Here is a 27946-nt window from a genome sequence, read left to right as displayed (position 1 = left end):
AGGTGAGCTCACCTCCTCTGCTGTGTGTCCTCATCACCACACTGTCCTGTGCGGCCACGGACCTGAGAGACCAGGCCAAGAAGCCATTGACTGAAAGCTCTGCTAACGGGAGCCTAACTAAACTGGTTTTATTTTTAAGTTATTTTTCTCAGATATTTTGTCACATGATGGGAAGCTGACCAATAATTCCAGCAATTCTATTTTTAACTTTCTGAGGAACTGTCATATTGTTTTGCACAGTGACTATGGCATTTTGCAGTCCCACCAAGGGTGCACAAGATTTGGGGTGGGGCCCTGGAGGGAAAGCCCTGGGGATACCGAGGGACACTGTAGCTCATTAATTAATAACTGCATTCCCTTTACCTTTTTGTTCATGAATGGGCTCTTGGGTTGATTCCAAATCTTATCTGCTGCGAATGGTGCCAAGGATGAAGAGATCCCTTCCATGTGGTGTGCCTATATCACAAGGGTGACCATATCCCTTCCACATGAGGGTGTGTTTTGTTGACCTTCAGGACTTATCTAGCAATGTATGACAAATATTAATCTCTCATCAGGCCTATGATCTTCAAATATTTCATCCCGTTTTGGAAGTTACCTCTGTTGAAACTCGGACAGTTTTCAATCTCCATTTTCATGAGGGTGCCCTGCCCTCATGTCCCATAGGAAAGAAAGTCTTACTATACATGAAAGAAAAATGTTCACCGAAAAGATTGTCCAAGATAGTTCAGAGCAATGTCAGTGAGAAACTGGAGGTAGCTGAACTGTTAGATCTCAAAACCAGGACAAAGCTCCGAGATGCCTACCCAGTAGCTAAGGATACTCTGGTCACCAAGCTCTCCCAGCATCCCTCAGTCCCTACCTGTTACATGGTCCTCCTGGCTGGCACAGCTTGCCTCCTACCCTGAACTCTCCAGCACAGGGGCTGGGCTGCCCTTCCCCCGAGGCTCTTTTCCATATAATCCAACCATTTTAGCTTCATGGTCCTATTTACCCTTTTTGCTTCTGTTTGGCCCCTTTTGGTCTCTCACCTGACTTCTTGGTCTCCTGGCTCACCCCTCTCCCTCCACATCGTCCCTCACATGGCCTTGCTCAGTTTGGCCATGCTCACTCTGGACTCCCCAGATGTCTCTGTCCCTGCCTCAGGCTGTTTACTCAATAAACCTTATCATCTCAATAAACCTTCTTCTCCACCAAGTACCTAGGAGCAGCCATGCCCTCCTCTTCAATATACTACTGGCTATCTCCTAAGAACACAGAACTAATTACACATGTAAAGAGGAGACGTTCTTCCCGTCCTGCGCTGGCAGGGAATAGTGAATATGAGATTCGCGTATCTAACATACACTAATAACAGCCACACACAGAATGTGATGCGCGTGGTTAACATGTCCTGAACAGCCAGCCACGCTTAGAGATCTGGATGTGACTGCTTTCTCTCACAACAGAGGAATGACTTTGTATAGCGTTAAGATTTCGGATCAACATGACACTGTGAAATTATAATGCATCACAAAGTGTTTTTAAATAATAAAACTGGAGAGGAAAGATCCTACAACTGGAGAAGGTAATGTAAATGCCTACACTTTGCGATGCATTATGATTCCTTCCTTTGTGACAACCTTTTACACCTGTTTATATGCAAACGTAAAGACAGAAGTCGTTTAGGTAAGCACACAGAAACAGGGAGCTAATGGGCTTTGTGGGCCCTCTAAGTGCTGTGCACAGTCCCAGGCATCTCAATATATTGAGATTGGTTCACCATATGCATAGAAGAGACAGCCAGCCAGATAAAGATGGGCTTAAGAAGAGATACCTTGCTCATGGCCCCAGGTCTATAAATAGTAATTCACATCCTCTCTGAGAAATGTTTTTCGAGAGGAAGGGCTTAGTTTAGGAGGTGATAAGACCAGAGCTGATGAAGACTTGCAGCTTCCATCACGGCGACAGGTTTTTCTGCTGTGCCTCTCTGTACGATCCGCCTGATACTTTCTGACTTGGTGGAGCTTTCCATAAGTATAGGCAGCAGATTGTCCGTGAAGTGTGTGTGTGTGGGGGGGAAATGGGATGGCCCTATGCTACCTGATCCTTGTTTGGGAGCTGAATGAGAGGGTAGGACTCCTGTGATTCCCAGGCTGTAAATGTTAATGAACCCAGTCATGGTGACTCATTTCCTCTCTGATGATGGTAGGGTTTGCTTTCATATCAACACAGATGGATGTTGTACATCTTGTTTGCCTCAATGTTCATGGTCAATATTTCTGTCAAGTACAAACGAACAAAGTCTAAGGCCATAAAGATTTGCACCCTATAAAGGCAGAGACGGGAATTGTTTTATTTTGTTCTGAGATGGAATCTCATGGAGCCCAGGTGGGCCTCAAACTCTCCATGTATCCAAAATTAACCTTGAACTTCTGGCCTTCCTGCTTCTACCTCCCAGAGCTGGGAGTTTTCACCATGCACCACCATGACCCTTTTACAGCTACACCATGCTGAGCATTAAACCCCGGACTCTGTGCACACGAGACAAGCATTCTATGGACGAAGCTATAACTCCAGCCTGAGTATGGTAACTATTTAAAAAGTAATGGGTAAGGCAGGCAGTGGTGATGCACGCCTTTAATCCCAGCACTTGGGAGGCAGGGGTAGGTGGCTCTCAGAGGTCGTGGCCAGCCTGGTCTACACAGTGAGTTCCAGGACAGCCAGGGATACACAGAGAAGCTCATTCTTGGAAAACGAAAATGAAAACAGAGCTCATGCTGTTTGCTTAGGATTTAGAATCAGAAAACAATTAAGACTCCCCCTCCCTTCACACAACCACTTCCGCACTTCAGATCTACAAATCTCCCCCGACCCCCATTTCATTTTTTTTTATTCTCCTAAAGCACAGCGTTCTTTGCTCTCCTTCTCTCTTTAGTTGCTCCATCACACACTGCCTTGCGGCTCTGCTTCTGTCTGGCTAAGGTTCTTGCTGATGTAATATTTACACATAAACCACGATAGCAACAATACTCCTGAAAGACTTCTAGCAGGATCAGACAGTCAGGTAGAAATGGTTCAGTAGTTAAAGTCGGTCCCAAGTGAGTCCCTGGCGCTCCAAAGCTGGGTGCAGTTTGTCCTTGATTCTGAATGAAGAAGCAAGTGCTGTGGGACAATGGATTTACCCTGTAAAGATTCCTTTCTTGTACTGGTTTAATAAAATGATGATTGGCCAGTAGGCAGGAAGTATAGGTGGGGTGGCCAGGCAGGAAGTAGAGGCAGGGAGCAGTAGAATTCTGGGAAGAGGAAAGATTCAGTCTATAGTCATCACCCAGATGTAGAAAAGACAGATAAGAATGCCTCACTGATGAAGGTACCAAGTCACATGGCTAACACAGACAAGAATAATGGGTTAAGATGTGGGATGTAAGAATTAGTTAATAATAAGCCTGAGCTACCAGGCCAAGCAGTTTATAATTAATGTAGACCTCTGTGTATTTATTTGGGACTGAACTGCTGTGGTACTGGGCAGGACAGAAATCTCAGTCAACAAACAAGAGCTGATCTCAAAATGGGAGTTTGTTGGTCACGCAAGTTGAAGACGAGAAGGTCACTTCCATTCAAACATCAACCAGGAAAATGGAGTCAAAAAATCATGCTGTAGAAATGACAAGACGACCCCCAGTTGACAGCCTTCTTACCACAGTGTACCCTAGCTGTTAGTGGAGACTGCTGAGTGGAGATTTAAGTAAACTCAGCTCAAATCCAAGCTCAACAGCTTTGCCCCAAAGCCCTGCATGGCTCCCGTGAGTCCTTGGGACTGACCTGAGTAGTGTATCTGCCTCCAGTCTTCCCATGGACAGAAACACTCTCTTTGTTCTATAGAAAACTTCCCCCCACCTTCTTGCTCTGTGATATTTGGCATAGTGGCCCCTAGAGACACATAGCTACTAAAAATAAAAATTTGTGGGCTGGGGATGTAGCTTAGTTGGTAGAGTACTTGCCTACATGAGGCTCTGGGTTCAGTCTCCAGAACTGCATAAAACCAGACATGGTGTTGAATGCACTTGGGAGGCAGAGACAGAAGAATCAAAAGTTCAAGGTCATCCTCAGCTACAAACTGAGTTTGAGGCCAGCTTGGGATACATGAGATCCTGCTCAAAAAAAAAAAGGAAACTTCCTCAGTTTTCTTATTAGTCTCTTTCCAGTTTGATTCCTGTGGTCAATGGCTCCCCGTGAACAACACAGGTTGAAGTGGGCCCATAAGTATAGCAAAGTCTGTCCGGTAGTCAGACTGATATATCATGAATTGATGAAAGTTCACCTAGTGTTTAGGTCAAAGGGGGAAAGATATTGTTTTATCAAAAATGCACTGTGAACCAGTCCCATTTCTTTCTCTTCTTTTGGTGTTGCGATTGACCCAGGCTTTTACATGGTGTTGGTGATTGACCCAGGCTTTTACATGGTGTTGGTGACTGAACCAGGCTCTCACACAGTCTTGGGAATTGAGCCAACAAGCTTAGCAAGTGTTCTGCCACCGAGCTAGCCTGATCTAAGCACAGCTGATCACATGCCTCTTTTCAGAAGTGTGCCCATCATGATCGTGGTATAGCGACGAGTGTGTTTCTCTTTGGAAGAGACTTTCTAGAGGCCAAATTGAATCGTGACATTGACAAGGCAAGAGGCTTCCAGTGGGCTTCAAGGGTAAGATCTCCCAACAGAGGAAGCAAACATCTCTTGTTAGGAAGTAAATGTTTCTGAAAAGAATTGTTAAGTTATGCTTTTTCTCTGTGGGGCTAAAAAAAAGGTATGGGGTTGGCCTTGTAGCAAAGGCTCTTTCAGGAGTCACTGGTCACACCAGTGAGTGCACGTTGCTAAGAATGGGCTCACACACGGGAGAGACGTTATGAGTCCCCACGGGAGTGGGGCGGAAATGCATCAAGAAAACAGACAGAAAGAGACACTTTAAAAAAGTACAGTCACGAGCTGTTCAGGAGGCACGGTCCCTGTCAGAGGCAAGAATAGGAACACTGTCCAAAAGGAAGCTGTAGAAGGGGCAGGGAGATAGCTCGGTTGTAAAGGGCTTGCTGGCTGTGCAAGCACAAAGACCTGCATTTGACCCCAGATCCCAAGTCAGAAGCCAGATGTGGGGAGGGCGGACAGATCCTAAGAAACGCCACCTGAGCTTGACCTCCGGTCTGTACCTGCATCCGCACACACACGAGTGTCTTCCTGGACCCTTTCACCTGGTTCCTACATCTACACACCCAGGTCTTTGTGTTTGATCACGTTCAGTGTTTATTGAATTAGCTGAGTAGTTCCCCCGCTATAAACATGACCAAATAAGGAGAGAGAAAGAGGGGTGTTACAAGCAGGAACGGCCTCAACACCAGCATGGCGGCTTGTGGGCAAACAGGCACGAGGTGGTGGTGGAGCAGGAATGCCAGGGAGGCTGAGAGATGGCGAGTTTGAACAGTCCCCCCGAAGTCTGGGGGAATATGGGGCTCCATGGCAAATTTCTTTTCCCTGAAACGTTTTTTGCTTTAAAAAATTTTTAACTTTACATATGAGTGTTTTGCCTGCTTCTGTGTATGTGTGTGCACCACGTGTGGGCTTGCCGCTTGTGACGGTCAGAAGTGGGGTGTCAGATCCCCTAGAACTCGGGTCACAGGCAGTTGGGAACCATGTGGGTGCTGGGAATCAAACCTGGGTTCTCTACAAGAGCAGCCAGGGCTCTTAGCGGCTGAGCCACTTCTCCAGCTCCATCAACTGTCATTCCCATCAGGTTTGCAGTATCGAGAATTCTGAGAATACATACCCTCCAATATTTGTGTGTATGTGATGGGTGTGGTGGGGATAGGGGAAGGTGCTGATGTGGCGGCCAGAGGTCAACGTCAGCTGTTCTTCTCAATGGCTCGCCTCCTGATTTCCTGAGTCGGGCTCTCTCTTTGAGCCCTAGCTGGCCAGGGAGGCCCCGAGATCCACCTGTCTTCACCTCCCTCTGAAATTACAGGCACCTGGCACTGCACCCGGCCTGTGGGGTGACCTGAGCTTGGCTTCTCATGCTGTGCAGCCCACATTTTACCCAGTGAACTATTGCCGTGACCTTCAATTGGCTATTCTCTAATAAAGCCTAAATTTAATCAACACTGGACCTTGGCAGGCTCAACCTCAGGTCAGCTCTCCTAACCTTGGTGGATATTGTCTGTGATGTTGGCTCTTATTCATATTGAAAATAAAGTACTGCTAATCTTCCCAAACATAATTATAATTACTCAATACACTCAATACTTATTCCTCTCTGTTCAATAGCATATCAAATTCTTTGCTTCTGGAACCTTCCCGCCACCCAAAGACAGACTTTACCAGTAATTTCAATGATTCTATTGATTACTTTAAGTTCTTATAATTCAAATTTCATTATTTTGTATTTACCCTTATGACTGCCTTCTATGGAAAGCCAATGCCCTGAACGTACAAATGAATTTGAAATTCATTTCCTAAAGCTGTCTTCACCATCATGGTGCTATTTGGACTCTTGTATTCTTTTGTGTTATTTTCTTCTTTCATTTTTAAAATTAAAATAGAATTACATAATTTTCCCCCTTCCCTTTCCATCCACCAGCCACTCCCATGTACCCTCCCCTTGTGTCCTGTTGAAATCATGGCTTCTTTTTCTTTTGTCTTCCACCTTTATTCCCCCCACCCCTGCACTCCCTGGTCTCTTTTTCTTTAGTTGAGGTTGCGTGTGTGTGTGTGTGTGTGTGTGTGTGTGTGTGTGTGTGTGTGCACAACCTGCTCAGTCTGTCTAGTGTTATCTGTATGTATTTATATAGGTAATCATGGCTGACTATTTGGTATTGGATAACCAATTGGCAACCTCATCCCTGAGGAGGACTATTTCGCCCTCTCTCAGTAGTAAACATTTATTTTACTTTATACGTGGGTGTTTTGCCTCTGTGTATGTCTATGTACTACCTGTATGAAGCGCACACAGAGGTCCACAGAAGGTGTCAGAACACCTGAAGCTGAAGTTGCAGGCCGTTGTGGGACTCTATGTGAGCGTTGGGACTTGAACCCAGGTCCTCGGCAGTGCAGCCAGAGCTGTTAATAGCTGAGCTGTCTCTCTAGTGCTCCTTTCTGATTTGTGGTTCTTGGTAAGTAATTTGTGCACTTGGGTTCTCGCCTTCTAGATGTTATGTTTGGTGTGTTTGTAAGCAAAGTTTCTTTTAGATCACTCCTTCTTCATAGTCAAGGGAACTTTTAAATTCCAATGACTTTCTGATCCCTTATATTCTCTGTGCAATAGAGTCTCATGCAGCACAAACCGGTCTAGAACTCAGCTATGGAGCTGAGGGTGGCCTTGAGTTTCTGACCTGTCTGCCTTCACTCCTAAGTGTTAGGATCACAAATCCGTGACACCACTTCTGCTTTTTTTGTGTTTCTGGGGACCAAATCCAGGCCTTGGCACCTGCTAGACAAGAATTCTATCAATTGAACTTCATCCCTCACCCAGCTGCCGTGTAGCTCAGGGTGACCTGGACCTCGTTATGGAGCCCGGCCTATCTGCAAATTCACAGCCCTACCTCAGCCTCCAAGTTCTGGGATTGAGTGTGAACCAGCCTCCATGTCAGGCCACACTCCCTTTTATTCTTGTGTCTTAAAGTTAGATGTGGGCTCTATTGGTGTCTTCGTTTGGTGCTGGCAAACAGGGGCTCCGGTAGAGACCGCTCACAGTCACGAGAAATCACAAGTTCTGATGCTCCGTTTGTCATCTGAAGACTTAGAAATAGTAACATGCCCACCGGGGCAAGAGTCAAGGCGGGGTGGAGTTAAGGCGGGGTAGGAGAAGATCTACCTACCCACAATATTTTCCAAAACTTGTCTGTGTTTCTTCTGCATTGGGTCTTTGGGACTTGCAAGTCTCGGAGTTGGCATCTGTGTTCTTTCTATTATACAATGTAGCAGTGCCTTCCCTGTCCAGCTTTCTGAAGAGGAAAAACATTGTATATTAAACAGGTAAATTCACCCAGTAATACCCTCCTCCGTATTCAGATTAGGGGAGCATGGCTCCCAGGGGTTCCACACATGACCAGTGCTTGCTTGTTTTCTCTATCTATCTATCTATCTATCTATCTATCTATCTATCTATCTATCTATCTATCTATCTATTCCAAGTAGTCCTGGCTATCCTTGAACTCAATATGTAGACCAGGATGTCCTCAAACTCACTGAGATCCACCTGTCTCTGCTGGGATTAAAGGCGTGCACCACTCCTGCCCAGCTAATGATGGTGCTGTATAGTGAGAGCAGAACAGAACTCCACCTGAACCAGCCAAACCCATGCCTTCTTCCTTGAGCATCATCAGAGGGTATCAGCCGCCGGAGGAGGTAAGCTGGGACTCCTTGCTTTCTCAGGCCCTATCATGAATTTACACAGAGGTTGGAAAAGCCCAATGACAGGGGCAGAGTAGCATCTAGAAAGCAGCCTAGGCTTGGAGCAGAGAGCCCTGGCTTCCTTACGATTCCCAGTCAGTTACTTTAGCGAAGGCACGCCTCTGCAGTCAGATTTGAGCATCACTGTGGCCCCTTTCAGACACAATGATCCTTACAGAGCTAACTCTGTAATTTGAGATGAGCAATCTCTGGCACCCACAGCACAAATCAATCCCTTACCCTCTTCACAGAAAAGCAAACCTAATGGCCTTTCTAAATAGCTCCTCTTTTTCAAAAACGATTGGGAATTCAGCCAAGAAATCTAGATTGGAGCGAGGAAGCCAGAGTTCTGCATGCGCCACAGATGAGCCTTGAGAACCCACAGACCACTGCTCTCTTGTATTGGGTTTTAAATTTTTTTCTAAGGTTTATTTTTATTATTGTTAATTGTGTACAGGTGTGTGTGTGTGTCTGTGTGTGGGTGTGTGCACAGAGTGCAGCTGTCTGTGGAGACCAGAGGCCTCAGGTCTCCTGGAGCTGTAGTTACAGACGGGTGAGACCTGCCTGACACGGATGCTCAGAACTGATCCAGGTCTCTGGGAAGACAACAGGTGCTCTCTGGGCCCCCACAACTGGGCTTCTTAACTGTGCATTGGGAGAAGCCTGTCCTACATGGCCCATAGGGCATTTGATGATGTAGGAAAGAATTTGCTATAAGATACTCTATCAGTGTAAGCTATTTTGACATTATTTGCCTGTGTCAAAACAGATTTCAGTGCCTTCAGTTCCACAGGAGAAAGGCAAACAGTGGTCTAAGGACCTTGATGCATGCTGGGAGGTGGGAATGGCTTGGGGGAGAAGAGCCTATGTGGCCTTCAGTCGGAACCTAAAGCCAAATCTATTCTGCAAGGATAGAAATCTAACTCTTCAAAGTGGAACATCTTTCCAGGAAAGAAAAGAAGACAGAGGTCACCTCCAATATGAAGAGTCAGAAAGGAGAGAGAGAAAAAAAACAAAACAGAACATAACCAAGCACAATTAACTGAAGAAATGAGAGAGGAAACGGGCCATTCTCAGACTACAGGATACTGTTCATTTTAATAGCATGGACATAAAGGATTTTGTTTGCACACAGGGAGAGGTTCTGCTCTCGGCTAGACAAAGCCCAGTGTGTGTCCACTCTACAGCGATCACGCAAACAGTCCATTTTTTTTACAGTAGATAAGAGTAATTATTTGTAAACAACGCTATTGCCTCATGACTTCAACAGGTCATCATATCCTGAGGCAAGAGGTATAAAGACGCAGGAACCTGGGACCACTCACGCTGAAGAAGACAGAGTTCTCAGAGTGTGATTGCAACCAGGTAATCAATCCTCCTGGCGGTGGGGACAGCAGGGTTTCTGTGAACACCTATTTTTCTTTGCCAGCTACCCTGTGGATCAGAAATTACAAGATACATCTCTGTTGCTTCTGCTGGGGTGTTGGTTATTAGCGCTGTTTTGATTTAAATTGTTCATTTTTAACACCGTCATCAACATTAACTGCTGTGTGGGTGTTTGCACATGCGCGCAAGGTGAACAGACATTAGGGAACAACTCTGGAGTTCTCTCCTTCTATCTTTACGTGGGCCCAGGGATGGGACTCAGGTTGCCAGGCTTACACAGCAAACATCTTTTCCGCTGCTCCTGGTCCGGAGCCCTGAGTTGTTTCTTTTCTTTCTGCTCTTATGGAAAGAGAGTTGACTTTGGTGGCCAGCGGTGTTGGATTGTGTGGTGGCTCTGTGGTCTGGTGGCTGTGAAACTCAGGGAAAGTGACAGAATACAATGAATGGCAGTTGGCTTATCAGCAACATTGCTGACACTCACAGTGCAGTGTAGTTATGGAGGTCAAAGGAGACAACAGGGTTTCACCAGGTGCCTCAAATCCTGGGCTCCATCTCTCCAGCCCATCAGCCTGACCGTTGAGTTCCAGATAGCTGCTTTTCAAAGGGTTGAAATCCCACCGTACTTTAGAAAGGAAACTTCAGCAAAGAAGCGCAAAATTTATGTGATAATTTTAAAAACTGAAAGCAAATAGAACATGAATGGCGCCCCCTCGGTTACTGCCAGACCCAAGTGCTCATGGGGGCTGTGGATTAGGGTTTCCAGAAGTTTCCAGTTTAGATGCCCTATTGCATTGGCTCCCAGGCCACCAATTATTTGAGATTTTGTTATTTGGCTTTTGATCAGAGAGCATGGTTAAATAAGAATTCAACGAATTCTTCATTGTCATAGTTACTTCTGAAAAACTACTAGAGCTTAGAATTGCCATAAAGCGTAGATAAGATTAGAAAAGGCTGTAGGTGCCCATTTTAACCTTATGCCACTATGGTGGCTACTGTTTCTTGCAGACATTCAAAAGTTATAAAGAAGACTGTTCATATAACAAAGGCATTTTTAAAACTTGAACATTACTGGTGTCAAGAGGCTGCCGAAAGATCCAGTGAAGCCCGTGGCTCAGCACTTGTTGGATGAGCTAAGTGCAGGGGTGGGGGCTACTGCAAGGAAGCAAAAGGAAGTGGAGTTTTGGGGCCTCCTGTTGGCCCCTACAGTTGAAGTCTGTGGTCCTTTAGAATGCTATATACGTATGAAAAGTATGAACTGAGAAATACTTTTAGGACCCCAATAGGAAGCAAAAAATATATTAAAGAGTCTCATCAATCATCAAAAAAGAACAACAAAATAGAAAAGTGTACAAAGCTATAAGCTGATAATTCACATAAGAAATTTCAAAAATCATATATAAAAGATGCTGTTTCACTGACAGCCTTTAGGTATGAGCAAACATTTTTTTTTTAAAACATCGAACTTAGTAAGCAGCACTTTTTGACAAACTTAAGCGTTTTTCGTGAGATAAGAGGGCAGCGGTCTTGAATTCTCCCAATAGGATGGGTAGGCGAGCCTTCCAGAGGAGAGGGGGCTTCAAAGTGCCAAGGGACTTACTCCGGGTGCAGCAGAACGTAAGTTCATGCCAAACAGAGAAGAGAAGCCGAACGAAGAACCATGGCTGCAGGAACGTCCTCTGTGGCTGGTCTGTGTCTGAGAAGCAGCCAGGTTACGAGGCAATGTGATTTGATTTATGTGAACCTATACATGGAGGCCCTTCACCGAACTGCTTACCTCTCTGGGAGATGGGCTCACTTCCTAGTTCTTGATCTGTGTTTATATTTTAATGATTTGTGCGTTTCTTGATAATGAAAGGGGAGACTAGAAAGCTTCTCTCTCTCTCTCTCTCTCTCTCTCTCTCTCTTTCTTTCTTTTTCTTTCAACATGATGTCAGCAGGGTTCAAGAGTCCGATCTAGTTACAATTGCTGGTGACACACAGCAAATAGCCCAGTCCTTGTAAACCCAGGCTTTCTTATCTGTGACTGTATTTGGACCATCTGTTTACTTTATCATCAACATTATAAAAAACTCTCTGTATTGGAACCCCTTTATTACATTTCCAGGACTTCCAAAGACCTATTTATTACCCCCGTGAGGAAGTGTGCCCATGTCGCCCTCTGCTGACCCTCCCGGAAATAACAACACAGGGACTGGGTGGTTCACAAACTCTTAGACTGCTAAGCACATCTTCCTGCTGTCCTTAGGTCTCTGCCATTGGTCCAGAGGGGCTTGAAGGGAAGATTAAATCCTCATCAACTAAATGCTCCTCATCTGTATGTCAACCTTGGGATTATCCTTGTAAAACCCTCATCTACTTGGAAATATTTCAATGTGATATCTAAACTCCAGCATCCTTCTCACTGGTCCACTGCAGGTCTAGGAGACACCAGAGTCTTTAAGAGAAAACTGGCAAGAGTTCTGAAGGCCTTGAAATCAAAACATCGAAGTATCATCTCTGGCGAAAGAGGAAGATGGCTCCCAAATGCGTTTGGCTGTTCCTGCTGCTGAGCTTTGTAACTGGCCCTGAAGTCATGAGTGGTGAGTTCAGTCACATATTGAAAGACAGTCACAGTCAGCAAGCACACAGCGCACACATCACACCATCCGCTCACATCCGCAGGCATTTCAGGAAAGACGTATCTCGAAGAGGGAAAGCTAATGTGACCCGTCAATGGCTCTACAGTCAAAGAGGGGTGCCCACGGTGGTTGTAAGCCATACTTAGTGGGTGGGCTGCGGGATAAATTCTGAAAGTTTGTTGCGAGTGATGGAGAGTCTGTCTAAAGAACCCGACACGCATCAGACTGTCTGTGACTGACAGCTCTAATCACAGCATCGAAAGCCTTATGTACTGTTCTCTTATTTGAGCCTATTGAAAGATCCAGTTTACCAGGGACCTGCAAGCCTAGTTGCAGAGATGGCTATTGTACGCTCATAGATCATTCATCGAGGACAGGGAGTGTGCCAGTGACTGTACAGGATCTACAGTAGAGAAAATAGGACAGGGAAAGTTTAAGTATGCAGAGGAAAAAACAATACCATGGAAAATCTGGACTGGAACAAGTTAGAATGTGGGCTCATCTGATGTAACGGCTTTGTTGAATCTATGGGTAAAACGAGGGCAGAGATTTGTCACAAGTCACACTGCTGAACTATGTGGTGCTCTGGCCAGCTCCTCTTCTTGGATGTCTCCCACAGTCCTCCATAGCCTCGGTGGGAGCTGGAGGTGGCAGTGTAAGAATTGCTTGCTTGAGCATCATCTCTGTTGAGAAAAGAGGCCGCTAAAAGATCTAGTGATGCCTAAAACCCCTTGAATGGGCTTGCTCAAGGGGAGGAGCTAAAACAAGGTAGTATCAAGAGAAACAGTGCTTGTGAGTCATCAGCTGAAGGCTGTGGTCCTTGCCATAGCCTACCCTTGACATGGTTGTGTATGGTACCCACTGCTCCCAACCCCACATCCGCCTCCAGCCATCAATTCTCTCACCATTGCTCAGGTTGCTCAGGACCCAGGAACTCAACCACCATTTCTCACCCTTGCAAGAATGTTCAGCACGCCAGGAGCTGCCCCCAGCCACTGCTGAGCTGCCTTCTAGCCATCTCTATACGTGGTTTCAGGGATGCCCTGACCTCTGGCTTCCTTCAAGGACTTGACATTTACCTTGACTGTATTCTGGAGAATCAGATAAGACTCTCCAATTCGTTTCCCAGGACTTCACTAATCTCTTTGGTTCTCTCCCCAGGAGTAGCCAGAGCTAAAGCATATACCATGGGTCCTTCCGTGGCTCTTTTCCAGACAGATCTTCCTCCCAGCTGTAGAAAAACTTGGCATTGATTGTTACATTCCTGCGAACCGTGCTTAAGACAGATCCCATATATTCTGAGCACAGCAGCGTATGGGAAAGCCTAACATTGTTTTCAGTTAAAGGTGATGTGGAGAAGTGAGAAATTGGTTTTCTCTTTCAGCAGAGGCTGATGGCCAAGATCAGAGCTCTGTTGTCCCCACAATGGTTCCTTGCCCTGGCCTGTGGCTGCCTGTGGCTCCGTGAGGAGAAACAGAAACACTTAAAGACAATGGGAACTGCATCTGGTTAACATTTTCAGTAATGTTCCACCTCGTTATCGCAATAATGGTGATGGTTTTTAAAAGCTATAATTCTAGCTGAGTCTGGTGATGCGTGCCTGGAATTCTGGTTACTCAGGAAAACAGTGCAGAATGACCTGACCTGCTTCGGCTACATAGAGTTCAAGGCCAGTCTTGGGAGCTTAAGCAGACCCTGTCTCGGGTTGTAAAAAACAGAAAAGGCACAGGTTAGGGTATAGCTCTACATACCCATCCTGGTATCATGTAAGAGAGCTAGAATTCTAGCCAGCTGTCATGTATTCAACCACTGCTGTATGCTAGGCAGAATGCTAACACTGTGTGCATTTTGTGTGTGTTATCCCACTAACCCTCAAGGCAACCCTGTGGGGAAGTATGTGTTCTTAGTTTATTGTGCGGGCAAGAGACCAGAGTTAGAAGAGGCTGGGAGAGTAGAACTAGAGATGTGGAGCCTGGATGCTAGGACCCGTTCCTGCTGATCACCCCATGGCACTCTTGGTAGAGATGTGAAGGGTCCTGGGCTGCTGAGAAAACAGTGGCTCGCCCAGTTCCACCACACTCCTGGCTGGTGGTAGCCATTGCCGTCTCTCCAGGCGAGTCTGGCTGTTAAACAAAGCAGCCTGCACAAATGGGAGTGGCTTGCAGTTTTTTGTTTGTTTGTTTGTTTTAACGTAGCTTGAGCTTGACTACAGACGGCTGGAGCCTCATCTCAGAGTCGTCTAGGGCTCATCTTCACTCTGTCCGCTGTGGGAGTGTGAGGCGCAGCAACTTCCTTCTGCCTTTGTTTCCTCATCTGAGACATGGCGGGGATGTCAGAAACTATTTAGCGGCGGTGGGGTGGGTTCTAGAGTATTAGTAAGACTGCCCAAAGCAAGACCACTACAGCGCAGGCCTCGGAAGCATTTTTTAGCAACTGAGATGCTCCCACCAGGGGGCGCATTCGGTAGCTGCAAGAAGGCTGGGCTACGGTCAGAAAGAAAGATGAACAGCAGAGGGGCGGGGAGAATGCGAGGCAGAGGGGCAGAGGGGCATGCGCAAAAGCGCGGAGAAAAGCAAGAGAGATGAATCCCAAAGACAGAGATCGATGCACACACAGGCACAGAGAAGCAGAGAATCCGGTGGGAGAGGCAGAGGCTGGAGGCATCCTGATCTTAGGTTTCTATGCTCAGACGCCCCTCTGGATCCTCTGTTTATGTCCCAATATGGCTGTTCTCTTGAGCTCAAGTCAGAGAAAGTGAGTGCCATGGTGGAGGAGTACCTTTCCCGTGTGTTTGCCCACAGAATATCAAGCCGATTCCCTCCAGGTCACGTGAGAGGACACAATGACCTGTGCTGGAGTCCCGTGTCTTGTCGGGCTCTGGTTCTTACGCTCCGCTGCAGGTGCCGTTACACGGTTATCCAGGTGACCAGCCCCCCAGGTCCTCATACTTAGGGTTGGAGAGTTTTGCCTTCTGCTGCCTCTCTTCCTGAACATTCTCACCAGCCTTAGGTCAGAAGGTCCGCTTCCTGTGTTAGTCACTTTTCTCATTGCCGTGATCAAAGGCCCGAGGGGAAGCAGCTCTGGGAAGGAAGCGTTTCTTTTGTAGTACAGTTTGAAAGAAACTGTCCACAGCCATGGGGAAGGTGTGGTGGCAGGGGAAGAAGAGAGCTGACAAGAAATGGGCCTGGGCCACACTAGGGATCCATTTCCTTGGTGAGGCTGCACCTACTAAAAGTTCTGCAGCTTTTTTTAAAAAATGCCACCAGCAGGGGGAGCAAGCACTCAGATATATGAGCCTGTGGGGGACAGTTCACTGGTTTAAAAATTATAAGCCTTCCCAATGCTGCTTTGGCGATCCTTCATTTGAGACCGTTTTACTATCAACTTTTTCAGAACAGTAACCAATGTCCTAGCTGGGGTTACCGATGCTGTGATAAAACACCACCATCAAAGGCAAGTTGGGAAGGAAACGGTTTATTTGACTTACACTTCCACACCATGGTCCATCACCAAAGGAAGTCAGGACAGGAACTCAGAGAGGGCAGGGACCTGGAGGCAGGAGCGGATGCAGAGGCCGCAGAGGGGTGCTGCTTACTGACTTGCTTCACACAACTTGCTCCCTGCTTTCCTAGAGAATACAGAACCACCAGCCCAGGAATGGCACCACCCACAGTGAGCTGGGCCGTCCCACATCAATCACTAATTAAGAAAGTGTTTGCCTACAGCCCGATCTTACAGAGGCATTTTTCTCAGCGGAGGCTTCCTCCTCTCTGATGACTCTAGCCTGTGTCGAGTTGACATAAAACTAGCCAGCACAAAGCACAAATCTCTTTAAAAAGCTTTGGTCTACAAAGCCATCACTTCCACACCCAGTTTCTAGGATCTAAAGCAAAACAACAGAGTTTTGATTTCTTCAGGGCTTTGGTGCACACCTATAATCCTAGCACTCAGGAGGCTGAAGTTGGAGTTCAACCTGGGCTACATAGCCAGACATTCTTTCAAAGAACATTGTTTTTTCAAGGAAAAGAAGAGTATTCAGTGTCAGGTTCAAAAATTAAGATTTCCTTTGCTTTTTAAAATTGTCTTATAAAACAATTGAGGTTTCTCCACTCTGTAATCATTTGTTACTAAGTTCCTAATTTCTCATTTTTGCATATTCATAAATCAAAGATCAGAAAGGTTCCTGGTAGAAATGTGGGTCTTTAAGGCCATTAAACTGAATCTAAAGAGTAGTTTTTCTAGTTTACAGTGAGAGAGACTTCTCATCAGGTAACCATCTTGTCCTGGTTTACCTTTCTGAATTATTTTGATAAAAATAAAGCCCGAGTCAACTGCTTAGCCTGATGCCCAGCGCCAACCATGGCTGGTGATGGTAGCTGCAGCCAGGGTAGCAGTGGAATAAATGCTTTCCTTTTCTTAATGCAAAACGGTGCCCCATCTTCTAATAGTAGAAATAAAGGAGGACCTTCACTGCTTGGCTTCCATTTATTTTAGGTCATCCCCAGAGCCTTTTTGTGACGGTTACTCTGCAGTGTTAACTAAACTTGGAGTCACCTATAAGGCACGGCTCTGGGTGTATCCAGAGAGGGTTAACTGCAGAAGGGGATTTAGCCTGAATGTGTACAGTGCCATTCCACAAGCTGGGATCCTGGGTTGAATACAAAGAAAGAAAATGAGCTGAGTACCAGTGCCCACCTCACTATGGTTCCCAAATGCAGATTTAACCACTCCATCGCATTCTGGCTGCCAGGCCCTTCCTGCAGTAAAGGACTGTATCCCCTCTAGCAACCGCCAAAACAGACCCTTTCCGCCACAGCAAAATAATAAATATGCTTCCCTTCCATTTCTTAGCTCGGTTAGTGATAATCCGTCATTCACAGATTCAGTCACGCACGCACGCAATGGATCGAGATCTGTAAGAGGCGCCATCCTCCAAATCAGCTGGGACTGGTGCCTGGGAGGATGCTGGTGGGCGGGGCAAGACAGTTGGACTGAGACAGGAATGAGGACTAGCAATGTGGTTCAGGTGGTAGAAGGTGCACCTAACATGCATGAAACCCTAGATTTGACACACACACACACACACACACACACACACACACTGCTTTGTAAAACCAAGAATGATGCCAATGCCTGTGATCTCAGCGTTTGGGAGGTAGAGGCAGGAGAGCTACACAGTGAGTTTGAGGTCATCTAGGATTATATGGTGAGGGAAGGAGAGAGAGAAGAAGGGAAGGGAACGGAAGGGAAGGGAAGGGAAGGGAACGGAAGGGAAGGGAAGGGAAGGGAAGGGAAGGGAAGGGGAGGGGAGGGGAGGGGAGGGGAGGGGAGGGGAGGGGAGGGGAGGGGAGGGGAGGGGAGGGGAGGGGAGGGGAGGGGAGGGGAAGGGAGGGGAGGGGAGGGAAGGGAAGGGAAGGGAAGGGAAGGGAAGGGAAGGGAAGGGAAGGGAAGGGAAAGACAGGACTCTGGAAAGCTACAGGCAGTAGATGAAACAGTACAGACTGAAGTAAAGGAGTGACATGTTATTAGTAGTCATCTGACCGACAAAAGAAAGACTTTGCACTGGGCTTGGAGTGTAGGTGTGCAGCCACATTGTCACAGTGCCCAGACTCTGCCCAGACTCTAGCCAGACATCCCCTTGGTCTCCAGTCCCTCTGCTGTCCCACTCACCTCCTCTTTATCAGTTACCAGCTCCAGCCCAGAGGCTCTTGGCAGCCGAGTAGCAGGAAAGGCTCCGGCCCTCCTGCATCACAGCCCCCTTGGCCGCAGGCCTCTCCTGTTCCTGTTGATCATGTTGTCTTACAGAGCCCCTGGACTCAAGCCAAACTTAGCAGCTTGCCCTTTCTGCACCCTCCAGACACATTCCTGCCTCCACGCCTCTGCCCAGCTCATACTTTTTCTGTGAAATGTAACCCCCTCTCCTTGTTATTGAGACACAGCCTACCCATGATCTCATTTCAGCCCGGTTGCCTTTTTATCCCACCCCTTTCCAAAAAGGGCTCCTTCTCCTAACAATGTCTCCAATTCCCAGTTTATGTCTCTGTCTACTCTGTGAGCTCCTACCGTGTCATCCAACCAGTGTCTCAAGCATGTCTGCTGCAGTTACACACGCATTGCTAGGGAGATTGCAGCGACTGATTGGCAGTGACGCTTCAGAGCACACATTGTGGGACAAAACTCCAGTGGCTTCACGACCTCCTTAGTTCCTTCTCTGACAGCAGAGCTGCGGTGATATGTGGGTTTCTAGAATTACCGTTGGTTCAGATTATGTGTTCAGTACTCCCAGAAAGCTTCATTTCCCCTTCCCTGTAAATACTCCCCTGGTAAAAGCTCTTTTGATGAAGGCTGGAGAAGAATAATAACAAAAATTTTGTTTGTCCTCTTTTTCCTTCTCTGTTTCTCCGTCTCTGTCTCTGTCTCTGTCTCTGTCTCTCTCTGTGTGTGTGTGTGTGTGCGTGTGTGTGCGTGTGTGTGCGTGTGTTTGTGTATGTGTGTTGAGACGAATCTCATGTCCTCTGGCTGTCCTCAAATGCACTATGTATCCCAGGATGGCTTTGAATTCCTGATTCTTCTCTCTCATCATCTGAGCGCTGAGTGCGAGGATTACAGATGTGCACACCACACCTGGCATATTCAGTGTTGGGAATCAAAACCCAGGGCTTTGTGCATGCAGAGCTAGCATTCCGGCAGTTTACCTAGATCCCCAACCCCATACAGTATACATTTTTGTTTTTTGATTTTTTTTTTTTTTGATAGGGGTGTTTCTGTTTTTTGAGACAGGGTTTCTCTGTAGCTTTGGAGTCTGTCCTGGAACTAGCTCTTAAAGACCAGGCTGGCCTTGAACTCACAGAGATCTGCCTGCCTCTGCCTCTCAAATGCATACACCACCACCGCCTGACACAGTATACATTTTTTAGTAGTGCAGCAGGGTCCTTCTGAAATGGACTCTTCCTTTTACTTAAGGTGTTCCAAATCCAAAAACGGTCTCTTCATCATACTGAGTTTTGACATCACAATCTATAACTGTCTTTTGTTTCTGTACAGCTGTCTGGAGACCCAGCTGTGCTGCAGGATGGTTTTACTACAGTTCCCACTGCTATGGATACTTTCGGAAGATGGGAAACTGGTCTCAGGCTGAGGTGAGAAGTTTGAGGTGTTGATTTCTTTGAGAACAGGGGATCAGCTAGAACTGCAGATCATATTTGACTTAAAGTCAAGGGCTCTTCCTGGGACCTCGGGAGAAGCCTTGTGGTTAAAACAAAGAGGGGTGTGCTCAACTCCTTCAATTTTGTGAACATTGATGATGTAGAAACCGTGTGCTAAGACCCTCAATGGGCTGCAGGGAGAAAGAAGCAGCCATGACCCTCAGAAAGCTAGAAATACACAGCTCAAAGAAGCATCAAGAGTTGAGGAGCTTGTGCAAAGAGTTACTGGATTCCTCTATGAGACTTACCAGAGAGAGTGATACGGAAATGCCTGAAACAGGTCTCAGGGACACCGGGCAAAAAGCCAAGTGTCAGAAATAGGAGGTGTCCTCACTTGACACAACCCACACATGCCTGGATTTTGTTTTTTCCAGCTATGTGTAAGACATTCACAGATATCCAAGTAGCCAGTCCAAGTAAGTGGAGAATTATTACCGCCATCTCTCCAGCTTGTGGCTGACTGACACAGATAGAAGCGACGTGGCATGGCCCAGCCCAGAGTGGTCTCGGGTGTCCTTCCTGCGTGTAACTCAGTAAAGAAAGGAACAAGGGTGGCGTCCCCACCATGCGACAGCTGATGAGGATCAGGCAGTTTTCTCTGACTTCTGAAACTGAGAGAAGGGAACATGGTGGAACATAGCTACGGCCCCAGCTCTTGGGAGCTGAGACAGGAAGTCATGAGTAGTTTGAGGCCAGCCTTGGCTACAGAGGGAGATCTTTCCTCAACAGACAGGCGACGTGTGAAATCAATGTGTGGTTGTGACGTCTAAATAGAAAATTTCTTTGCAGTGTAAACAAAATTGATTTCCTTTTGATCAGACCAAGAGAAGTAGCAATGCAAATTCAGGGAGGGAAATGTCTTATTGAGTGGAGTCCTGAATAACTGGAGGCATAGAGAGAGCGAGGGGAAAGATGGAGTGAGCAAGAGGCGGGGAGGAGAGAGAGTGAGACAACCCCAGGATTCTGTAACTATGAGGAAATTGTGCCTCAGAGAGGTGGAGTGACTTATGAAGGCCACAAGGACCCCAGGCACTTCTCTGGTGCTAAATCTCCTGCCCGGGCTTTGAGCTTTTACTTCCTCTGAGACCCAGCACCGTGGTCTCTGTCTTCTATAGTGACAGAACTCACCTGTGGGGTTTAGATCTCAGTGTTGGGGAAAAGGGAACCATCCTTCTCGGTACACTAGGGCTCCAAGGAGAGGGTTGTGCGCTCGTGGCATCTTTAATGGGACCTCTACTTGCAGGAGGAGTGTCAGAAGTACGGAAGTGGATCCCACCTGGCATCTCTCTCGAATTCAAAGGAAGCCAGAGTCGTAGCAAAGTACATACTTGGCTATCAGAGAAACCTGCCTGTGTGGATTGGCCTGCATGACCCACAGAAGGTAACCCCATGTTTGGCTCACAGAGTCTCTTAGAAAACCCAGAATGACAATCATTCCATGAGAAGTGGCTTTCTGGCCTACGGATAGGACTCAAGTAGTGGCCCTGTTGCCAAGAGCCTCCAGTGGTTCAGGCCGAGGCCCGAAGGTCAGGAACCCCTTCTTTCCCTCAGTGGGAGAAATAACCCAAATCCATTCTGTGGAACTTTTAATTAAGGTCCTTCTGGATCTTCAGACACTAAAGTACCAATTTTACAGAGCCTTCAAGAGAGAGAGAGAGGTGGGGGGGAGGGAAATTGTGGAAGCCGATCTAGAAGATTCAGAGTAATTTATTTGCCTTTGGTCTTAATTAAAGGTAAAAACTTTCAACTAACCTTTTTCTGAGATTCTGTCACTTTTTCTTTTTAATCGTTCTTAATTCTCTCCTCTGAACCCCTTTTGACCTCTCCATCAGTACTTGACTATGAGAAGGACCACACGGTATCTGTATTTATGGATTTGGGATGGGGTGTCTATACCTAACTGAAATAGGGGTGTAGGCGGGAAAACCCTGCTTTCTGTTTCTGATGACATGGCCGGAGACACCCGTGCTCATAGACCTCATTCCAGGAACATGGAGTCACTCTCTGGCACTGGCCTGTGACTCACAGCGTGCTTTGTCTTTTGAGTATTGCAGAAAAACAAGTGATTTTTGTGTGTGCTATAACTGTTATACAGTTATGTGCTTTAAATGGTGTTTATTTGAATTGCACAATTTTTTAACTTTTAAATAGTTTTATATTTTTACTTTCTGTGTGTGAGCGTGTATTTACATGTTTGTATGTTCCTGGTGCTTGGGGAGGCCAGAAGAAGATAATGGGGTGCCCTGGAATTGGGGTAACACAGTTGTGAACTGCCATGGAGGTGCTGAGAACCAAGCCTGGGTCCTCAGTAAAAGCAACAGGCACTGTTAACAGCTGAGCCCCTCCATTTTTTGAGACAGAGTCTGACTATGTAGCTTTGGCTGACCTGGAGCTCGCTACATAGACCAGGGTGGCCTTAAGTTCACAGAGATCTTCCTGCCTCTGCATCCCCAGTTGTAGGATTAAAGACATAGGCTACCACACCTGGCCAAATTTTTTATTATTTTTCATGTATTTATTTTGTTGTCACTTAGAACTCTGCTTTCAAAGACAAGCTATACATTTTCATCTGTTTCTGTGAGATTTTTATAGTTTGATTTTTTTTGACATGTGTGAATGTGAAACACAAATGTTCTAATGTTGTTCTCTATCTCTAACAATCAAGAAAATGCAAACTAAAATTATATAATTTGACTTAGATTATCAATATTTTTCTTTGTATCATGACTACTATCTTGAGGATGTAGAGAAATGGTCCTTGTGCCCAGTCAGTGGGCATGTAAGTTTGTACAAGTGGGCAGTTTGGGTATTAATAACCTCAAAACAGCCACATTATCTGACCCATTGATTCTTCTTCTGGAATAGATTATAAGGAAATAATTTTGAGAACACCGAATGAGTCTCAACAAAATTAGTCATAGCAGTGTTTTTCATAGTAATTGGAAACAATACACTCAGTAGTCAACACAAGATTGTTAGGGCAGACTATTGTACATCCTTGTGTTGAAGGGGGGTTTGGAAAGCAACAAGAAAGACTCAAGTAAATGTTTTAAAGAAAGCAGTATTTTTTTAGTACATTGATAACCATGTCTCAATATGGTTAAAAACCATAGAAGTAAATATGCTAAAACATTGGTGATGCTTTCCTCTGTCATTGAATGGAGCGACTTTCATAATTTTGGTTCTTCATCTATTTCAATCCTTTGCCCCCTGAAACCCCATCTCACCGGCTGAGGGCCTGCTGCATCTGTGGGAGTGGGAGCTGGCTGGGTTGCACACTCCCTCTGTTTCCTGTCATTGCAGACGCAGTTATGGCAGTGGATTGACGGGTCTATAGACCTGTACTCACCGTGGAATTACAAGACAAAGAGTGGAGCCAATTACTGTGCTGCGCTGAACCCCAAGGATAGTAAGTTCCCTGCACCCCTTCCCTTTCTCCAAGCTGCAACTCCGTCCTTGAACCTGTTAGGAGTGGAAGGGGCATGCTTGCCCTCCTCCCATCGCCCCTGTCACTCGGCAGCACTGCCTCACAGGACAGCGGCCTTGACACACAGTCTATGAACCTCCAGTCGTCTGGACCCACTCTGAAGTCTTTGCTAAACCCAGTGAAGGATTTTTTTTTTTTTTTAACATCAGTGGAAGGGGCCATGGGGTGACAGACTATGACAAAGACAGCAGAGGTGAAAGCTGGAGAAGGGAATCTCTTAGGCCAGCAGAGCCCACACTGCTGCTATGAAAGACAAGTTAGCCAGAACACAGGCAAAATCATAGGTACAAGCTACTAAAACAAGGTTGTCCACCCAAACTGAGGGAAAGCTGTGGCGAGTTAACACCACCCAAACCCATCACGGCGCTACCCCAGGAAGCAGCGAGAAGCCCCCCACTAGGGTCAACCAAACAAAAGCTAGACATTTTGTTTTCGTTGTAGTAGAAACTGTGTTAGAAGAGAGACTCGGAGTCACAAGGATCAACCGAAGAACATTCTAAGAGAACATAGTCCGGGGACTCTCAGACCTATCGTATGAGGCCCTCCACATGTCTGTCTTTTAGTCAGATCAGCTTTGGGGAAGCAGTTGACCAGATGTTTCCTGAGACCCTTTGCATCCCCACTGGATAAAGTGGTTCTGGGCTTCTCACTGGTCAACGTTCTTAGAGTCTTTCCTCTCGGTAGAATCCCACACTGAAGGAGCCTGTGGCATATCTGTAAGAAGGGGGAGCCTGAGTCTTTTGGTCCCATTCACCCATCTGGTTTCACTTCAGTTCACAGCAATCAGAACACAGGCTTCAGACACAATGAAAGCCAAAGGAGGGGGCTGAGGAGGGGGCTGGGGCTGGGAGGGGGGAGGGGGAGGAGAGGCAGTATGCTTGCTGCGTGGAGTGACCTGAGTTTGAATCTCCAGAACCCACATAAGCTGGACAAGGTAGTGCTCATGCGATCTCAGCACTTGGACAGGAAGACAGGAGGTGGGGGGGGGTAGGGTAGAGAGACAGGAGAGTTCCCCAGAAGCTCACAGGTCAGTCACACGTGGAGGTGGTAGTCTGGGGAGAACATAAAATTGGGTCATGAATTAAAAACCCAGGGAAAGGAGCAAGGCGAGTGAAAAGCTGGTGAAGGGTAGACCTTAAAGGGGAAATCTTCATGAGACCCCGCCCTAGTGCTATTGATGTCCGTAGAATGGATTTTACCTATGTACAGTCAGGCATGAACTCTGCTCTCGGTGGCAACGCCTGTTCTTGCTTCCTTTCTACTTAGGAAGAACTTCTAGGTGTTTTGTCCCCTCTGTCCCTTTGTCGTTTCCTTGGGACTCTCCACTCTGCACCAGAACTCTTTTGTGACCCACTATTTCACTTTGAGACTCCAAACTAAAACAGGCCTGCAATCCCAGTACTTGGAAGGCTGAGGCAGGAGGCTCATCAAGTTCAAGACCAGCCTGGACGACAGAGTAAATTCAAGGCCAGCCTGGGCAATGTAGTGAGCCCTGTGCTATAACAGAAAGCAAGAAGAGAGCTGAGAGTATGGTCACACAGAGCAATTGTTAGTGTAGTCGAGGGCCTGGGTTCAGTCGTCAGTGCTGCAAGAAAAAAGAAGGAAAAAAGACAAGTTATGTTCAGTCTGCCTTGGGGTCAAGGGCAGGAGCTCTGTGTTCTGGATGATCTTGTAGAAATAGAGCATCTTCATCTTCTTCATCTTAACGGAACTGCCTATCCTGGTGCGGACTTCTTCCTTCTCTGCACCCCAGATGTCTCCTTATGAAAGGGAGAGAGTCACCTTAATAGTCATTCAGTGCCTTCATGTATAGGCTGGGCTCACTGCCCAGGTTTGGTGTGCCCATACCCCCAACCCATTCCCACCACGTCCCCCTTTAGTGTTGTGGGAGGGAGGCAGGCAGGAGGAGATTAGAATGGGTGCCGATCTAGGTGGGCACCATGGGTAAGCTGCTCTTGGTCACCTCATGCTTCAATTCCATCTCTTCTCTGGGCTCAGTGGATGTCCCAAAGGACCCTCCTACACAGCCACATATCTAGTCAGCCAACCTGACTAGATTCCAGCCAACCTGACTAGCCGATTCCAGACTAGCAGGCTTGTGCGCACACTCTTGGTTCCAAACTTGAAATCCCTCAGCAGGCTTGTAGTCTCCATGTCATGTTCTGGTGCTCCAACTACAGGCCCCTTGGTTTAGGACATAGGCACAACCACCCTCTGTGTCTCAAGTACGGGAAGTACAGGTAGATGACGGGATCAGACCTGCAGGTTAAGACCTAAGCCGACGCCAGCTAGGGGGAAACTCAACATCCTGCCACATTCTCTCCAGGATCTCAAGGACTGAGGAACTCTATTTTGAGGTCCAACAGAAATAGTTAGGCCTCTCCTAGAAATATATATTTCAGTCCCCCAAAAGTCCCAGTCTCTGGCCAGTCCTTCTTTTTAAGTGGGTAACCTGTTGGGATGTGATTGGTTACAATGACTTACAGGTCTTTGAAGTTCACCCTGGAGCATCTCAGAGCTTGGCTGTGGAGTCTCCCAGGTCTTTGGCACAACCATTTCTAACACAAAGGAGGGGCTGGAGGGATGGCTCAGCTGTTGTCTTAGTTAGGGTTTCTCCTGCTCTGGTGAAGTACCATGAACAATAGCATGCTGGGGAGGGAAGGGTTTATCCAGTTGATGCTTCCACAGCAAGGTTCATCATCAAGGGAAGTCAGATGGAACTCAGGCAGAACAAGAACCCGGAGGTAGGGGTTGATGCAGAACCATGGAGAGATGCTGTTTCCTGGCTTGTTCGGCATGACTTGCTGACCCTATTCTTTTATAGCAGGACCACCAGCCCAGGGATGGTCCCACCCACAGTGGGCGGACCCTTGCTCATGAGTCACTAGGAAAACGTACTATAGGCTTGTTTATGGAGATACTTTTTCAGTTGGGGCTCCCTCTTCTCTGATGACTCTCGCATGTGTCAAATTGACATAAAACAGTGAGTACAGCCGTTGAAAACAGCTGCTGCTCCTCTAGAGGATAGGAGTTGGGTTCCTAACACTCACACTGGGCAGGTCACAACCTCTTGCAACTCCAGCTCCAGGGGACCTGATGTCCTTCTGTGGCCTCTGCAGGCGCGCACACACACACACACAAAATAAAATGATAAATCTTAAAATAAAACATAACTGTCAGGCCGTGGTGGTGCATGCCTTTAATCCCACAGCACTCAGGAGGCAGAGGCAGGTAGATCTCTGTGAGTTCGAGTTCAGCCTGGTCTACAAGAGCTAGTTCCAGGGCAGCTAGGGCTGTTACACAGAGAAACCCTGTCTCAAAAAACCAACACAAGCAAAAACCCCACTACCACCACCAACAACCAATAAACCAAGCGCACATAAAGGGAGCCTTCCCTGGGCCTTTGTCAGGTGCTGCTTCCTCCGGAGTGCCGGAGTAGAGCTTGTGCAAACCTGCAGTGATCTGAGAAAGTGGGTGTTTGCGTTAGTCAGGGACCCCCAGAGAACCAGTAACGGGAGGTGGAGATTCCTGGGGGTGGAGTGGGGGCCAGGAAATTACTGCAAGAGTTGATGTGGAAAAACTGAGTCCAAAATAATTAGAGGGAAAAATTCTCTACTCCAGGAAGCCCTTGGTCTGGGCTCCTTTACTCAACGTCTTTTGACTTGAGTGTCAACGATATCTGTGAAACACCCACAGAGTAATATCTAGACAGCTAGGGGGCTAGCACTTGCTGGACGTCTGGACGAAACAATACCCATGTCGGCATCTGAAGTAACCACTACTGGCCCTTGTCCGGCGCTCCAAGAACACACAGACAATTCTGGCACATTTGGTACTGAGCTAGCTTGGCTTAAATGTCTGTTTATTTTCTTACAGGATTTTTAAGCTGGAACAAGAATAGATGCAGTGAGCGCCAACACTTCCTATGCAAGTACAAGCCATAGAGCAAGAATTCAGGGCCTGCCAGCCGTGCGCAAGCTCCCTCTTCCTCCCTCTCACCTGGCGGCTGATATAATCCTTATCCCCCCAGAGGAAGCACAGCAGCGAACACTGATGAGGCCTCCAGTCCACTGACTATCAGGCTCAGAGAGCGTAGCATGGTGGGACAGGGGCTTCCAGCTTCAGAGAGCTTAGCATGGTGGGACAGCGGTTTCCAGTCTCAGGGATTGGCGTGGTGGGGCAGTGGCTTCTGGTCTCAGTGTTCACTCTGCAGTCCTTCCTGATAGTCCTTTTTCCCTTTGGCTGTCTCAAACAAATCGAAATATACTCGCGGACCACTGGGTCTCTGTCATACCAGTAAAGTTTGGAGCCAAAACACAAATGGTCAAGAGTGAGCTTCTGTCCCTTCAGCCCCTGTAACCTCCGACCTCCCTCTGTCACCCACACATGTCCCTGTACTTCCCTACTGTCCACCCTCTTGTGTGGAGTGTTCATCAGTGGAGTCCCTGCCGGTCTGAAGTGGACCATGAATTATTCATTGAGTAGTGGTGTGTAGGAGCCTGCTGAGTCCCACTGTAGTGGTGTGTAGGAGCCTGCGGAGTCCCACTGTAGTGGTGACGGGGACGGAAAGGGGAAATAAGACTCAGGAACACTCCTGCATGGTGTTCCATCTTCCTCCCCCTCGCCCTGCCTCCTGTGTCCCCAGCAGCACTCAGTCTGAGTAGAGAGGTAAACAGTGTCCCTGCAAGGCTCAGAGTGAGTGGAGCAATGCTTAATTAAGAGTTCTTCTGGGCCTATGATGGGAGGTGACAGTCACAAGTGGTGCGGAGGACTGACCCGGAGGCCCTGGAATTCACCTCTTCTCTGCCACTAACAAACTCCGTGGCCTTACTCAC

At 47.1% G+C, this 27946-nt stretch overlaps 1 protein-coding gene and 1 long non-coding RNA gene across 2 annotated transcripts; one reads left to right on the top strand and one right to left on the bottom strand.

The window, feature by feature from the left end:
- Positions 1-6588: 6588 nt before the first annotated feature.
- LOC146891285 (uncharacterized) lies at positions 6589-11503 on the bottom strand. Its single transcript, XR_014997678.2, has 3 exons — positions 11399-11503; positions 10283-10437; positions 6589-7967 (listed from the first exon to the last, which is right to left on the bottom strand). It is a non-coding gene; the product is annotated as an uncharacterized LOC146891285 (long non-coding RNA).
- Reg4 (regenerating family member 4) lies at positions 9661-27432 on the top strand. The gene is made up of 6 exons (XM_048447572.3): positions 9661-9780; positions 12217-12380; positions 19464-19558; positions 20868-21005; positions 22928-23033; positions 26988-27432. Exons 2-6 carry the CDS (start codon positions 12314-12316, stop codon positions 27053-27055), a joined length of 474 nt encoding a protein of 157 aa, XP_048303529.1. The 5' UTR covers positions 9661-9780; positions 12217-12313; the 3' UTR covers positions 27056-27432.
- The last annotated feature ends 514 nt before the right edge of the window (positions 27433-27946 follow it).

The sequence above is a fragment of the Myodes glareolus genome, chromosome 17, assembly GCF_982192425.1.
Source record: "Myodes glareolus chromosome 17, mMyoGla1.1, whole genome shotgun sequence".
In the NCBI taxonomy this organism is placed as follows: domain Eukaryota; kingdom Metazoa; phylum Chordata; class Mammalia; order Rodentia; family Cricetidae; genus Myodes; species Myodes glareolus.
The sequence above is the reverse complement of the archived record's forward strand: the minus strand, read 5'-3'. Positions and strand labels throughout refer to the sequence as shown.

Excerpts from the sequence above, each read along its gene's own strand:
- Reg4 (XM_048447572.3), top strand. The coding sequence starts at position 12,314 with ATGGCTCCCAAATGCGTTTGGCTGTTCCTGCTGCTGAGCTTTGTAACT. Across the intron at positions 12,381-19,463 it reads TGGCCCTGAAGTCATGAGTG|CTGTCTGGAGACCCAGCTGT; the intron begins GTGAGTTCAGTC and ends GTTTCTGTACAG. Across the intron at positions 19,559-20,867 it reads GAAACTGGTCTCAGGCTGAG|GAGGAGTGTCAGAAGTACGG; the intron begins GTGAGAAGTTTG and ends CTCTACTTGCAG.